This window comes from Phalangium opilio, unplaced genomic scaffold (genome assembly GCF_054372755.1).
Source record: "Phalangium opilio isolate 3A_F unplaced genomic scaffold, DU_Popi_V2 ptg000390l_1, whole genome shotgun sequence".
In the NCBI taxonomy this organism is placed as follows: Eukaryota; Metazoa; Arthropoda; class Arachnida; order Opiliones; family Phalangiidae; genus Phalangium; species Phalangium opilio.
The window spans coordinates 812,972-826,378 of NW_028324234.1; the positions used below are offsets into that span (position 1 = coordinate 812,972).

General features: G+C 37.8%; 1 protein-coding gene across 4 annotated transcripts in view; it reads right to left on the reverse strand.

Annotated features, from left to right (window-relative positions):
* Positions 1 to 13,407, reverse strand: part of Fife (regulating synaptic membrane exocytosis protein fife) — a 109,528-nt gene that overhangs the window by 80,380 nt on the left and 15,741 nt on the right. For 2 of the 4 annotated variants that reach the window (XM_089861495.1, XM_089861493.1), the window contains exons 3-6: positions 10,363 to 10,583; positions 8,083 to 8,293; positions 3,760 to 3,861; positions 1,504 to 1,741 (exon numbers count right to left, since the gene is read on the reverse strand). In XM_089861495.1, the coding sequence (XP_089717621.1) occupies positions 1,504 to 1,741; positions 3,760 to 3,861; positions 8,083 to 8,293; positions 10,363 to 10,583 (772 nt within the window). Of the gene's footprint in view, positions 1 to 1,503; positions 1,742 to 3,759; positions 3,862 to 4,453; positions 4,619 to 8,082; positions 8,294 to 10,362; positions 10,584 to 13,407 lie in introns of those variants that run through there. The other 2 variants (XM_089861494.1, XM_089861496.1) reach the window with 2 other exon arrangements.

Sequence of the window (13,407 nt, forward strand, 5' to 3'; positions counted from 1 at the left end):
AAAATCCCAATAAATTCCAGAAAAAATCACAATAAATTCCAGAAAAAATCCCAATAAATTCCAGAAAAAATCCCAATAAATTCCAGAAAAAATCCCAATAAATTCCAGAAAAATCCCAATAAATTTCAGAAAAAAATCCCAATAAATTTCAGAAAAAAATCCCAATAAATTCCAGAAAAAAATCCCAATAAATTCCAGAAAAAAATCCCAATAAATTCCAGAAAAAATCCCAATAAATTCCAGAAAAAAATCCCAATAAATTCCAGAAAAAATCCCAATAAATTCCAGAAAAAATCCCAATAAATTCCAGAAAAAATCCCAATAAATTCCAGAAAAAAATCCCAATAAATTCCAGAAAAAATCCCAATAAATTCCAGAAAAAACTCCCAATAAATTCCAGAAAAAAACCCAATAAATTCCAGAAAAAAAACCCAATAAATTCCAGAAAAAAAACCCAATAAATTCCAGAAAAAAAACCCAATAAATTCCAGAAAAAAAACCCCAATAAATTCCAGAAAAAACCCCATAAATTCCAGAAAAAAAACCCATAAATTCCAGAAAAAACCCCAATAAATTCCAGAAAAAACCCATTAAATTCCAGAAAAAACCCAATAAATCCTAGAAAAAAACCCAATAAATTCCAGAAAAACCCAATAAATTCCAGAAAAACCCAATAAATTCCAGAAAAACCCAATAAATTCCAGAAAAAAACCCAATAAATTCCAGAAAAAAACCGAATAAATTCCAGAAAAAAACCCAATAAATTCCAGAAAAAAACCCAATAAATTCCAGAAAAAAACCCAATAAATTCCAGAAAAAAACCCAATAAATTCTAGAAAAAACCCAATAAATTCCAGAAAAAAACCCAATAAATTCCAGAAAAAAACCCAATAAATTCCAGAAAAAACCCAATAAATTCCAGAAAAAACCCAATAAATTCCAGAAAAAAACCCAATAAATTCCAGAAAAAAACCCAATAAATTCCAGAAAAAAACCCAATAAATTCAAGAAAAAAACCCAATAAATTCAAGAAAAAACCCAATAAATTCAAGAAAAAAAACCCAATAAATTCCAGAAAAAAAACCCAATAAATTCCAGAAAAAACCCCATAAATTCCAGAAAAAAAACCCATAAATTCCAGAAAAAAACCCCAATAAATTCCAGAAAAAACCCAATAAATTCCAGAAAAAACCCAATAAATTCCAGAAAAACCCAATAAATCTCAGAAAAACCCCCAATAAATCCCAGAAATAAACTCCAATAAATTCCAGAAAAAACTCCAATAAATCCCTGAAAAAAAACCCCAATAAATCCCAGAAAAACCCCCAATAAATCCCAGAAAAAACTCCAATAAATCCCAAAACAAAACGAATAAAACCCATAAAACCCCAACAAATCCCAGAAAAACCCAACAAAAACCCAAAAAAGTTAAAAAAAAACACAATAGAAACCCAACAATAGTCAGAAAAACCCAATAAAACCCGGGTTTGTTTTAAACCCTACCTAGAGTGGAAGCCATGGCGGCTGAGATGCCTCCTGACCCCTTGTTCTTGATATCACCCAGACTACCCGAACTCTCGATGGGAAAGACGCTATTGGCCCTCATGCGGAAGTTCTCGTCCGATCCCGTCATGCTTATGATGCTGTGACTTCGCTTTTCAATCGCCGCCGGCAACGATATTTCACTGTCTGAAAAGTGAATGTTCTCCGCTTCTTTCAACGCGTTCGCTAACTTTTCGTTCTGAAAATAAAACAAGCCACGTAAATCTTTCAGTATTAGCTAGGTGTGGTTAGAGGTGAGGAGGACATTTGTATGTGCTAATGCAGTACAGTATTGATGTTTTCTAACTCGCTAAGGTAATATTCGAGATGGCCCAACGGTTGGGGTACATTAAGTTCTTATCACGCCTCTAGCTAAAGAGATATTTTCGTCAATCCAACCTCCACACACAAACCACAACTATACACACTCACAGATCCTAATCTCTATTAAATCTATCTATATCTATACTAGCTGTTACCAGTGGCGTCGCTCGCGTGTAATAAGAGCTTTCATCAAAATATTATAAATAACGGGTAGATTTTACTTTTGACTGATATTTTTGAAGCACCGTAGGAGCGAAGGCAATCGGCGTTGCCCGTCAGCCCGCCGAGACACTTTTTATTACTTTTCACGCGGACATTATTCCATAAAGAAGGGTTTTTAAATTTCTGGCCGCCATTTAAAAAGATAGCAACAAATCGAACCCGAAAGACCATTCAGCCCGTCTATAGGTTAAAGGAAACCAGTGTACTAAATATTCGTGAAATCGGTTGAAACGCGTGGACTTGGTTACATAGAGAAGATTTTTTACATTTCTTGGCGCCATTTATTAAGATCTTTCCTAGTACGCTCCTACTACTTATGAGTAACGTTCCTGCAAATTTTCAGCCTTCTAGGGCAAGCGGTTTGGGCTGGGCGTTGATTATCATTCAGTCTGTCAGGACTTTGATTTATATAGATATAGATAAATCAAAGTCCTGATAAGCAACGCTCAGCCCAAACCGATTGCCTCAGAAGGCAATCCGACGCCATCTTAAAAAATGACGCCCAGAAATGTAAAAAATCTTCTCTATGCAAAAAAGTCCGCGCGTTTCAACCGATTTCACAAATATTTAGTACACTGGTTGCCTTTAACCTATAGAGGGGCTGAATGGTCTTTCGGGTTCGATTTGTTGCTATCTTTTTAAATGGCGGCCAGAAATTTAAAGACCCTTCTTTATGGAATAATGTCCGCGTGAACTGAAAAGTAATAAAAAATTTCCAGACGGGCTGACGGGCAACGCCGAATACCTTCGCTGATAGGGTGCTAGAAAAATATTATTAGTCACCAGTAAAATCTACCCATTCTTCATAACATTTTGGTGGAAGTTCTAATTACACTCGAGCGACGCCGTGGGTAACAGCTAGTATATACATATTTTTATACATTAAAGGGTCAGGAGGTGTTTTCAACAACAACTATAATAATTTACCTATTTCCAAAATTACCCTTATTTTAGAACTCTAATTCTGACCAATCATGAAGGAGCACACTTTTGATCCTCACGAGACGATAATGTATTGCATTAATAACATCTAGTAGGCGAATATTTGAATCGGCCTATTCCCACAGAGGGGTTAATCATTCGCCAAAATTTTGTACACCTGATTGGTGATTTCTAAATTATTATGTGAATTCCGATTATTACTGAATGAAGTCCTTGATTTCTGTGATTACGATTATTTTCAGAGATTTCCATAATCTTTACACTGATTTCCCGTTATTGCCGCAGATTACTTGTGATTCCTGTTTGTATTCCAATAAATTGCGGTGATTTTTTGGTGAATGCATTGATTACCACTAGATTATTCGAGAATTAAATGCAGTGATTATTTCTGTTTCAACTGATTACGATTTTTATTTTGGGACTTTCGAATTCCTCGATTGATTATGTGTGATTATTTCACAAAACGTGTGATTACCGAGGTGATTACAAAAGGTTACTAGTAAATCATGTGATTATTTCTAATTTTTCTTAAGATTTCACGTGATTTCCAGTGATTATGGGTGATTTCTGATTACCGTTGATTACAAACAACAATGATTTTGATTACTGATTTTAGAAATCAAGTAATTGATTTCTGTGGTTTTGTACACCTGGTTATTAAAGTGACTAACCCCTCGAACCCCACCAAATTCAAAATAGTTTCAAAGTGGATATAGCAATACTTCTTACCATTCTGCGGACTGACGGAACACGATGCATTCCAGTTCCCGGAGGGAAAAGATCGATTCTGTCTTGATTTTGTCGACGACGGCAAAAACTGCATTTCCAGCCCTTCAAGACAAATAAAACAAGCATAAAAACACTCCTTCACTTTCCAAAAAGGAGTTTTTTACACTTTAACCAGGGATATTAAATGTTAGAAGAGGGATGAGAAGCTCAAACCTAATCACCTACATTCCTGTGGCAGTTCGGACCACCTAACCCATGGACAGCAAAGCCATGCTAAACCCGTGTTAACAAATGGCAATGCGTAGCACCCGCCCTCACTCGTCTACCAACCGCAATATATCCCGTGTAGAAAAATTCGTCTGTAATGGTTCGGAATTTTTTTAGCCAAGGCTTAATGTTAAACATACTTTTTTAACAATACCAGAGTGATATTTGCAAAAACTAACTTGATAGATCGTTTATGAATCTTCAATGAGAGAGAGAGGTTAAAATAAATAGATTTTTCTAGTTTTTGGTGAAAAACTTTCAACATTCGCAACCACAGCGCTAGTGTCAGGCGTTGCTCCAATCAAACCTAATTCCCTATTCAGTTAATTGTCCATGGGTTAGGTAACGGGAGTCTAAACGCGTGCCCTCTCCTTTTTCCCCCCTTTCAAGGACAAATAGATGGTTTTATATAATAGGAGGAGCTTACAGCGAAAATGTTGCCCTCGACGTCATTTTCTAGGTCATCTCGCTAGAGCGAATGAAAGTCGACGATTTTCATAAAGCGTAACCTAATCGATCACGTTGGTTGCTCGAGTAGCAAGCGTTAACGAGTGGACTACTACTTATTTCCGGTTAGCAGATTGTGTTCTTTTTGCGATCGTGCAATCAGGGTGGGAAACCGTTAAGCCTTGGCTAGGTAAGTTTATTCAGATTCATTATAAAATTTAAATAAGATAATGAATGTCAACCCATGCTCAATTTAGTTTTATAAATAATTTATAAAAGATTAGATTTCTTGTTGTGCTAGGTGTGGCGCCTTCCTAAAAATCGACGGCCAAGGCTTAGAAACAATCAAATTGACTGGCCTCAAATGTTGTTAGGAAACGGAAATGCTACCCTGTTGCAATACATTTAGGTCACGTGACTTAAAGACGAAGCAACATTCCCACAAGATGGCCAAGCCAACTATTGAAGTCGCATTCCGAGTATTCCTCTCATTTTCTGCGTCCCACCGCACCCAAGCCATTCCACAGTTAGCGGCCGATTTCTTTCTGATTTCGCATCCTCCAGTCCCCCATCATCCTTGATTTGGTCTTGAATGGTACTACTAAAAAGTAGAAATCCCGTAGACGGTCCTACTACGCATGACACGCCGGCCGATAAGCTTCCACAATTTACCTCTGACTTCCAATCCCTCTTAAAACATATAGTATCCCTGGGTTTTTTAAACAATATCCTTCTAGTCGAATGTAACTTCAGTCCACATTTTGTTTGCGAATTGATCCGCAAAACCTCCAAGAACTAAATTAAACTAAACTAAACTCTCACATCCAGAACAAAAATAAGCCGCGATCCGTTTTTGTCGTCTGCTAACATAAGTTTCAAGTTTTCGCGTCTGCTATTATGATTGGCTCCATCAAAAGGTAGTGCGCAATTCTTTCGACATATATAGTGTTCTCGAAAATCGCCACCTCAGGTATATCGTAGTCGAAAGATACACGTTGTCAGAAGGGGATAATAGAAGGATGACACTCTGTATCCTCTTAATACTTTATTTATGTAACACGATTCTTCCCTGGCACACCACCTTTTTGTTTGCTTTCCCGCTAATCAAACTTCAGATGGGTAACTACTGCACGGTGCTAGGGTCAATTCTATAACTGTTTAGTATGTACTAAATCCCCAGCAATAAACCCACAAACTGCGTCTTGACGTGGCTGCACTGGCTGGGAAAAAATCCACGAGCGCATGCGCCTTTGCAAATAGTTGAGCAGCGCTAATAGAGTAATGATGTGGGACCTATTTACATGGCGTATGTGCATGATTCGATTTAGTAACCTTAATTGTGCACTCCAATTGTTAATTCTGATGTTGAGAAGAATCATGTTACAATAGGGACTTGGCAGTACTACGTCATGCAACGTCAGGCTACCTTCCACTAGTGCTAAAAAACATACCAGGAGGAGGGGCTTATATAGCTTTCATTCTGTTAAAAAAACATACCATAATGGCGCTGGGGGCGGGGTTAAGCCCGAATTGCCAAGTCCCTATTACCCGCTCGCTTTGTGGTAGGTACACTTCTCTCGAAGATGTTTAAGAATAGCATTTATCGTTGCGATCGATACGACTATTATCGAGATTGACTTCAATGAAAATTACAGACTAAGGCCCAAGTTTAGTTAAAATCGGTTAAGATTTCATTTTGATAGAAAAATTATTAAAAACATAGTTGACAAATCTATTCAGATAATCGAGATGGGCGGGACTTCTGCGTCACGCGCCAGCTCTCGCGTTTCAAATTACATTTTCAAACTAGGCTTAGCAATAACATTACGCCTAAGATAAAGCTTAAACTTAAGACGTAGCCTAAACGTTTGAAGATTTTGTTTTGAGTCGACGAACGTCGTTTACCAGGCAAATTCAAGGGGGGCTGCCATTGCGTCTTAGTAGTTTTTGATACCGCCATCTAGCGTCGAAGTAAAGCGTAAAATTCGGTATTTTTGTCTCTTTAAACGTCGGTGTTTAAAGCCATCTAGCGTTCAAAAGCAGGAAGTTCAAAACCATCGTCTGAAATCCTTTGGCTCGGTGAATCCGATGATTTGAACATATTTTTTAATTCTCATTGGTAATTAGTAAGTTTTGAAAAATAAAAATGGCAAGCTGGGGTAGAACATGTTCCGTTCTTGGCTGTAAAAGTAGTGATAGGGATTTAAGGGAGTGGAGATCGCGGGTTTGCAAACTTCATTCGGGACCTGACAAAGGGTTAACTCTGTGTCATAAAGATTGTTGTTGTCCGCGGCCATTTTTAAAATACGGAATAAAATCAAAGTACAGAATTCGCTCACTAGATGGCGATTACCAAAAACTACTCACATTTTAAAAATGGGAGGTAACATCGTACATCGCGGGTAAAATTTTTAAAGGGAGGGTGAAGTAGAAAATCAAGTGATTTTTTATCGATTCTTCTACTAATTATAAGACCAGTCTGCATAGTGAAACATTTGGGAAATACTTCCGAATTCAAATTAGGTTCAGATTTTAAGGATAATTTTAAACAAGGACTGCCGACCAATCGCGTAACGCCCTGCCTTTTTATTAACAAAATTCTCGTGGCACGTTCCGTGTTGAATGAAATTTATCACGAGATTTGATAAAATTCGCGCGCGACGTGACAATCGTGGCGCGAGACACGGAGCGTGCCACGAGAATTTTGTTAATACAAGGCAGGGCGTTACGCGATTGATCGGAGGACCTTCTTTAAAATTATCCTTCAAATCTGAACCTAATTTGAATTTTAAAATCATTCCGAAGTATTTCCTGAATGTTTCACTATGCAGACTGGTCTTATAATTAGTAGAAGAATCGATAAAAAATCACTTGATTTTCTACTTCACCCTCCCTTTAATGAATATTTCTGTATTTATACGTAATAACATAAGTTCATATGTGATATGTTGCCCATAAGTTTGTCACTGGTTGCAAACTAGGGCGTGAAGTGATTGGAGTAAGTAATTGATTCGAGGTAGAGCGACGCCTGGTGAGGTGCTGTCAAAGGTTTGGAACCAACTACATAGGAAGATGGACTGCAAAAGCGAGTGTAGTCAATTCTCGCTTGTCGTTCCCGAACTAGCTCGAGCTGTAACTATCTAGCATTACGAACTTGTATAGTTGGTGCCATACTTATGGAACATATCTTATAAACTTATGGTACTAAGTAATAGACGTGTTTGAACTAATACATTGTAAATGAGACTCCCCCTTTAAGCATAAGTTCATAAGATATGTTCCATAAGTATGACATTACATATACTTTTTAAAGCTACTGAGAGACGTAAAGCTCGAGATAACTAGTTCTAGAACAACGGAAGCAAGTCAATTGAAGTCCTACACTCGGTCTCGGTTAATTAATTTTGCAGGACTTCTATCTAGGTCCTATTTAGTTTGCATTACTAAGCCTTTGACAGCAGCGCCCCAGTCACCAGGCGTATGTCGTTTTACCTCGAATCTGTCACCTACTTCAATCACTTCGTGACAAGGTCTCTCCAATTTGTAGCCACTGACAAACTTATGGAATTATGAACTTATGCTTTAAATATAAGAAGGCTATTTGCTGACCTGTCTTCCTTGTTCTCCTTGTGGCTTGGAATACGACGAGCAATCTTCGCACACGAGCTGACCACATTCGACGCAGACGTAGTTAACCTCGTCTGTACTAAGAACTTTCCTGCAACTTCGGCAATACGGGGCGGAGACACCGTCTGCTCCGCAAGCTGAAGCCTTGCGCGTAGAAATCACCGGAGTGTTTAGGCAACTGCTTCCCGCGCTTCTAAAAGACACAAAATATTATTCTTTACGAATTAATAGGTCTGTTAAAAGTTTGTAATTTCGAATTTAGACTTAATAAGTTGGGAAACCAAAATAAACCTCCCCGAGTCGATCTACGCAATTAAGAGGTTTTTCTTAAATAATTAAATAAATATAATTGATATTAATTATTTTAATCGGCAGTAATTTACATTAATTCTAGTTCAATCGTTTTAAGAAACTTTATGCCTAAAACAATTTTAAACATGGCTATTGTTGACGTTTCAACTCAAGCGTATGCCTCTTTACCAATTTTTTGGAAATTTAGGGTATAAAAAGCGATTGATTCACACAAAATGATAAGAAAAGCCGTAATTGCGAGAGCCTTTGGTGTAAGCCCTAGCTACTGTTGGGAGGAGGCTAGACGTTTCTCGTAACCCTAGCCGATTACCGCAAAAATTTCTTTCTGCGAACACGTTTGCTGCAAACGCGGTTACAGACACACACAGACACGTCCAGTGTAATACCTCTCCGGAGGTCATGAAAATATCGAAGTACTTCAAAACTTGCACGTATTCATTCTGACTCTGCAGCAGTGACTTAAATCGAATTTCAAACAGATCTATAGAGCAATCAACTTTCGGAATTATGGGGAAAGAGCTTTTGAACAAAATTAAACGAAAAATAATAATTTTATGCAAAATAAATCAAAGTGTTTTTCGTTGAAAATTTTATAGTTTCATCTAATTTAAAGAATAACTAATCACTTTCATCTTATATGGAAATTAACTAAATAGAGCGAATTTCAGTTTCTATTTACATTTTATCATAAGCTCATAAGTGATATGTTCATTCCATAAGTTTGTCACTGGTTAAAAACTGGCGCTTGTCATGAAGTGAGGGAGGTAGGTCATAGACTCGAGGTAAAGAAACATACGTCTGGTGACTGGGGCGCTGCTGTCAAAGGCTTAGTAATGCAGACTAAGTAGGGAGCTAGATGGAAGCCTTGCAAAATTAATTAACCACCGAGTGTAGGACGTTCTGCTAGAACTAGTTATCTCGATCTGTAAGTCTCTCAGTAATCATTACGAATTATAGGTAGTATCATACCTAAAGTGTGGAAGGAACATATAACATATAAACTTATGGTTTTATCCCTAGAAGTTGTGCGCCTCGGTTTTTTTACCGACCTAAATTAGAGAACGAGTCTCCACTCTTGTTACACCCTTCTGAGCTACAGCAAGATAGCGTCTTTCAGTCGTTTGACAAGATAATATCAGAAGGGAATAATAGAAGAAGGATGACACTCTGTATCCTCTAAATACTTTAGTCATGCAACGTCATTCTTCGCAGGCGAGGGACCCGTTTTTGTTTGCTCTCCCGCTCAACAAACTTAATTCAGGGCCAATTCCATAACTGTTTGGTATTTACTAAATCCCCAGCAATCAAGTAGGCACAAACCTTGATTGTCTTGACGCGGGACAAAAACACACAAGCGCATGCGCCTTGGCAAATAGTTAAAGGGACTGTGGGTTAAGGTTTTTTGAAATACTTCAGAGTCACGTGATTAAGGAGAGGCGAGGTTCAAAGAAGCTTAGTTCATTTTTTTCAAAAACTACCACTTAGGAGAATTGGCACTACAATCTTGCGACTAAATGTGTAGTCCCACTCCATAAGGAGTCTTTCTATCTTGGCGTCATGTGGTGCCTGTGACGTACTTCAAATAATTTTTACCCTCAAGCCCGATGCTACTTTACAGACCCTTTAAGCGCTAATAGAGTAATGATGAGGGAACTATTTACATGGCGTATGTGCATGATTCTTTTTAGTAACCTTGTGCACTCCAAATGTTTTAGTTGATGTTGGGAAGAATCATGTTACATCGTTGGATCTCTAAAGGGACTGGTAAAGGTCGTTTAAATTTTTTTCAATAGGTATATGAAGAATCACCAAAGACAGAATGGCCTTGACTGTTACCAAATTCACAGCCCCCATCCCTTCCCTCGAGAGAACTCGGTAGGTACAGTGGTGCACTTCTCTCGAAAAGAAGTATTATATACTTCTGGTTGTATTTAGCAGCTTATTACATACCCGAAGGCTTGGGGTTGCTTTTCGAATTGTTCTTCCTTCTCAAAGACCCTTTGCAATATGTCCCTCTCTTCCGGAGTAAGATGAGATAGAGTTGGCTTGGAACGACTTCCTACTAAGGCCATTTCCTGCAGACCGGAAGCCACCGTCCGCTTTAGTTTGTTAATAGTTCCCTCGCTTCCACCACCACCACCATCGTCCTCGCCACCAGAACTCTTCACGATCTGAAAATAAATGTTTAAAGGGAATGAGAAGCATCGTTTGAAAAACCTCTGATTTATATAACAAAAGATAGAATTAATTTCTGTGAATTCAAAAATATCAAGCTTTTAATTCTCCGATTTCTGGTTATTTGGCAATATGTATTTGAAAACGCTTCATATGAAATTATTTGAAATCAACTTTTTATGAAAGGCTAAAACGTTTCCCGTAGGCTGACGTCACAGATATATTTTTCACGTGAGATGGTGCCACTCTCTCCGCTATCAGAATCAGACCCAGAGTTTAGACTGGCGAGAAGCTCGAGACGCGTATAGGATTCCCGCGCATTTTTCCTCACGTCATAGTGATGTCATCAAACGGGCGAACAAGCTCGACATGACAAAAATATTTATATACTAGCTGTTACCCGCGGCGTCGCTCGCGTGTAATAAGAACTTCCATCAAAACAAAAACGGATTTATGTACTAAGAACGTCGGATCGTAGCATTAGCCTCTAGTACCATCCTCGCATACTTTATTGAGAAACTTCGTCTGCTTATATTTTGACTCCACCGACAAATTATGGTTAAATTTTTTTTTCCAAATTGCTATATACAGAATTTGTGGGTGGAGTCAAAATATAAGCAGACGAAGTTTCTCAATAAAGTATGCGAGGATGGGTAGTGAATTTGCTACCTTCAATGTTCTTCTTGCATAAATCCGTTTTTGATCAAAATGATATAAAGAATGGGTAGAGTTTACTGATGACTGATATTTTTGTAGCACCCTAGGAGCGAGGGCACGCGGCGTTGCCCGTCAGCCCGTCGGGACATTTTTTTATTATTTTTCACGCGGACATCATTCTATAAAGAAGGGTTTTAAGTTTTCGGCCGCCATTTAAAAAGATGGCAACAAATCGAAGGCGAAAGACCATTCAACCCGCCTATAGGTCAAAGGAAACCAGTGTACTAAATATTTGCGAAATCGTTTGAAACGCGCGGACTCTGTTCCATAGAGAAGAGTTTTTACTTTTCTGGTCGCCATTTTTTAAGATGGCGTCGGATTGGAAAAATCTTTCTTAGTACGTGCCTACTACTTATGAGTAACGTTCCTGCAAATTTTCAGCCTTCTAGGGCAAGCGGTTTGGGCTGGGCGTTGATTATCAGTCAGTCAGTCAGGACTTTGATTTATATAGATATAAGATCGAAACTGAGTTTTCGTGATTTTTCAATGGATTTTAAAAATAGAAACTTTGGTTCCATTATATTAAAAACTTCATATTTTGAAAATAGAGACTTGAAAGTGTAACATAATACCACTTTCGTCGTAAAGTATGATATGAAATTGTAAATTCGCATTCCCTTTAAAAACACACTCCTTGTTAAAACAAATTGAAGTCAAAATTATTCAGTGATTAACAGCACTTGGTCCTAAAGATGACAGGATGAGCAGACGCCCTCTACACTTTGAAGGTGTTGCGTATTTAAAAAAAATTCAGCCCATAAAAATAAAACCCGCGGGTTTTATTGGGTTTTACCCACCATGAAAAACCAACTTAATAAAACCCATCACTAAGATCTACAATTTTGATGAATTTGAATGCTAGAATAATTTCACTGTAAAGATATTTGTTGTTTCAACTTCAAAAGTACTATTAAATAATATTTATTATTATACAAAAACGAGTTTTGCTTCGCAGCCCTTAAAAAACCGCATTTATACACAATCCGCGTCACTTTTTCAAACCCACAAAGGGCCAGAAACTAGAAATTATTATACTGTACGTATCGCAATTTGAAATGAAGTTTAATCGATATGAGAAATTTGGTTTATATTGCGTAGTTCAAACATTTGTTATGATTAGAAATTTTACAACAAAAACGGGTTAAATGCGAGTAATATAAAACTCCTACCGGCGGAATTTTGGATCATGTTACTACTACTTTCTATAAACCTATTTCCGTCAAGAAGCTCTTCCCTGATTGGTTAATTCCTGTAGGGAGTTTATTTAAAGGGGGGTAGCTTGCTTATTTCAGTTTACATGTCGTCTACAGTTAACCAAAGGCAGCTAGGGAATTGTTAATGAAGTTTACTTTTTGTTTTGATATCTATATACTTTTGAAAAGAAGAGTTCATTTTATCTAAGACCATTAACAACCCCCGGGACTCGCTACGCAATAAGATCCTCGTATTGAAATTTCCGCCTCTAGGAGTTACGGCTGTTTTCGCGACAAGGGTGCCACCAAGCGGCAACGGATAGAAACTTATAGGGTGTACAGAACTTCCGGTTCCGGATATCACTTAAAAAAGAAATAAGATCGTCTTCTTCTAAATTCGGAGGCCGAGGCCGCAACGGTTTAATGTACAATTATGATAAAATAGCAAAATAATATATCGCTAAATTAGCTTGATATCTGCAATATGGTAGTTAAAAAAATATGTACACGTTAACATTTTCATTCTCATCTTCTTCGTCGTGATCCGCCATTTTTAAATAGCAAAGAGAGGAAATTGTAAACCGGAAATTCGGTACACCGTAAAAGTTTCCACAATATACCGCAAGGGTCGCTAGGATCGCGCGTAACAGAAAACCATGAAAAGTAGAAAGCTTGCGTTGCGAGTCCCGGAGGTTGTTGATGGTCTTAGATTTTATGGAGAGAGAGAGAGAGCGGTGTCCTAGTTCTATTTCGAATTGTCTTTGGTATTACAACGCTGCCTTGAATCCCATGATAAAATCGATAGTTTCAAAGTTATTGAACCAAAATAGTAACAAAAATGAAAAGTACAACAGGTAGCTTGCGCAATCCCAAGGCTTATTAAATATGTTTCGCAAATGCCGATCAATGG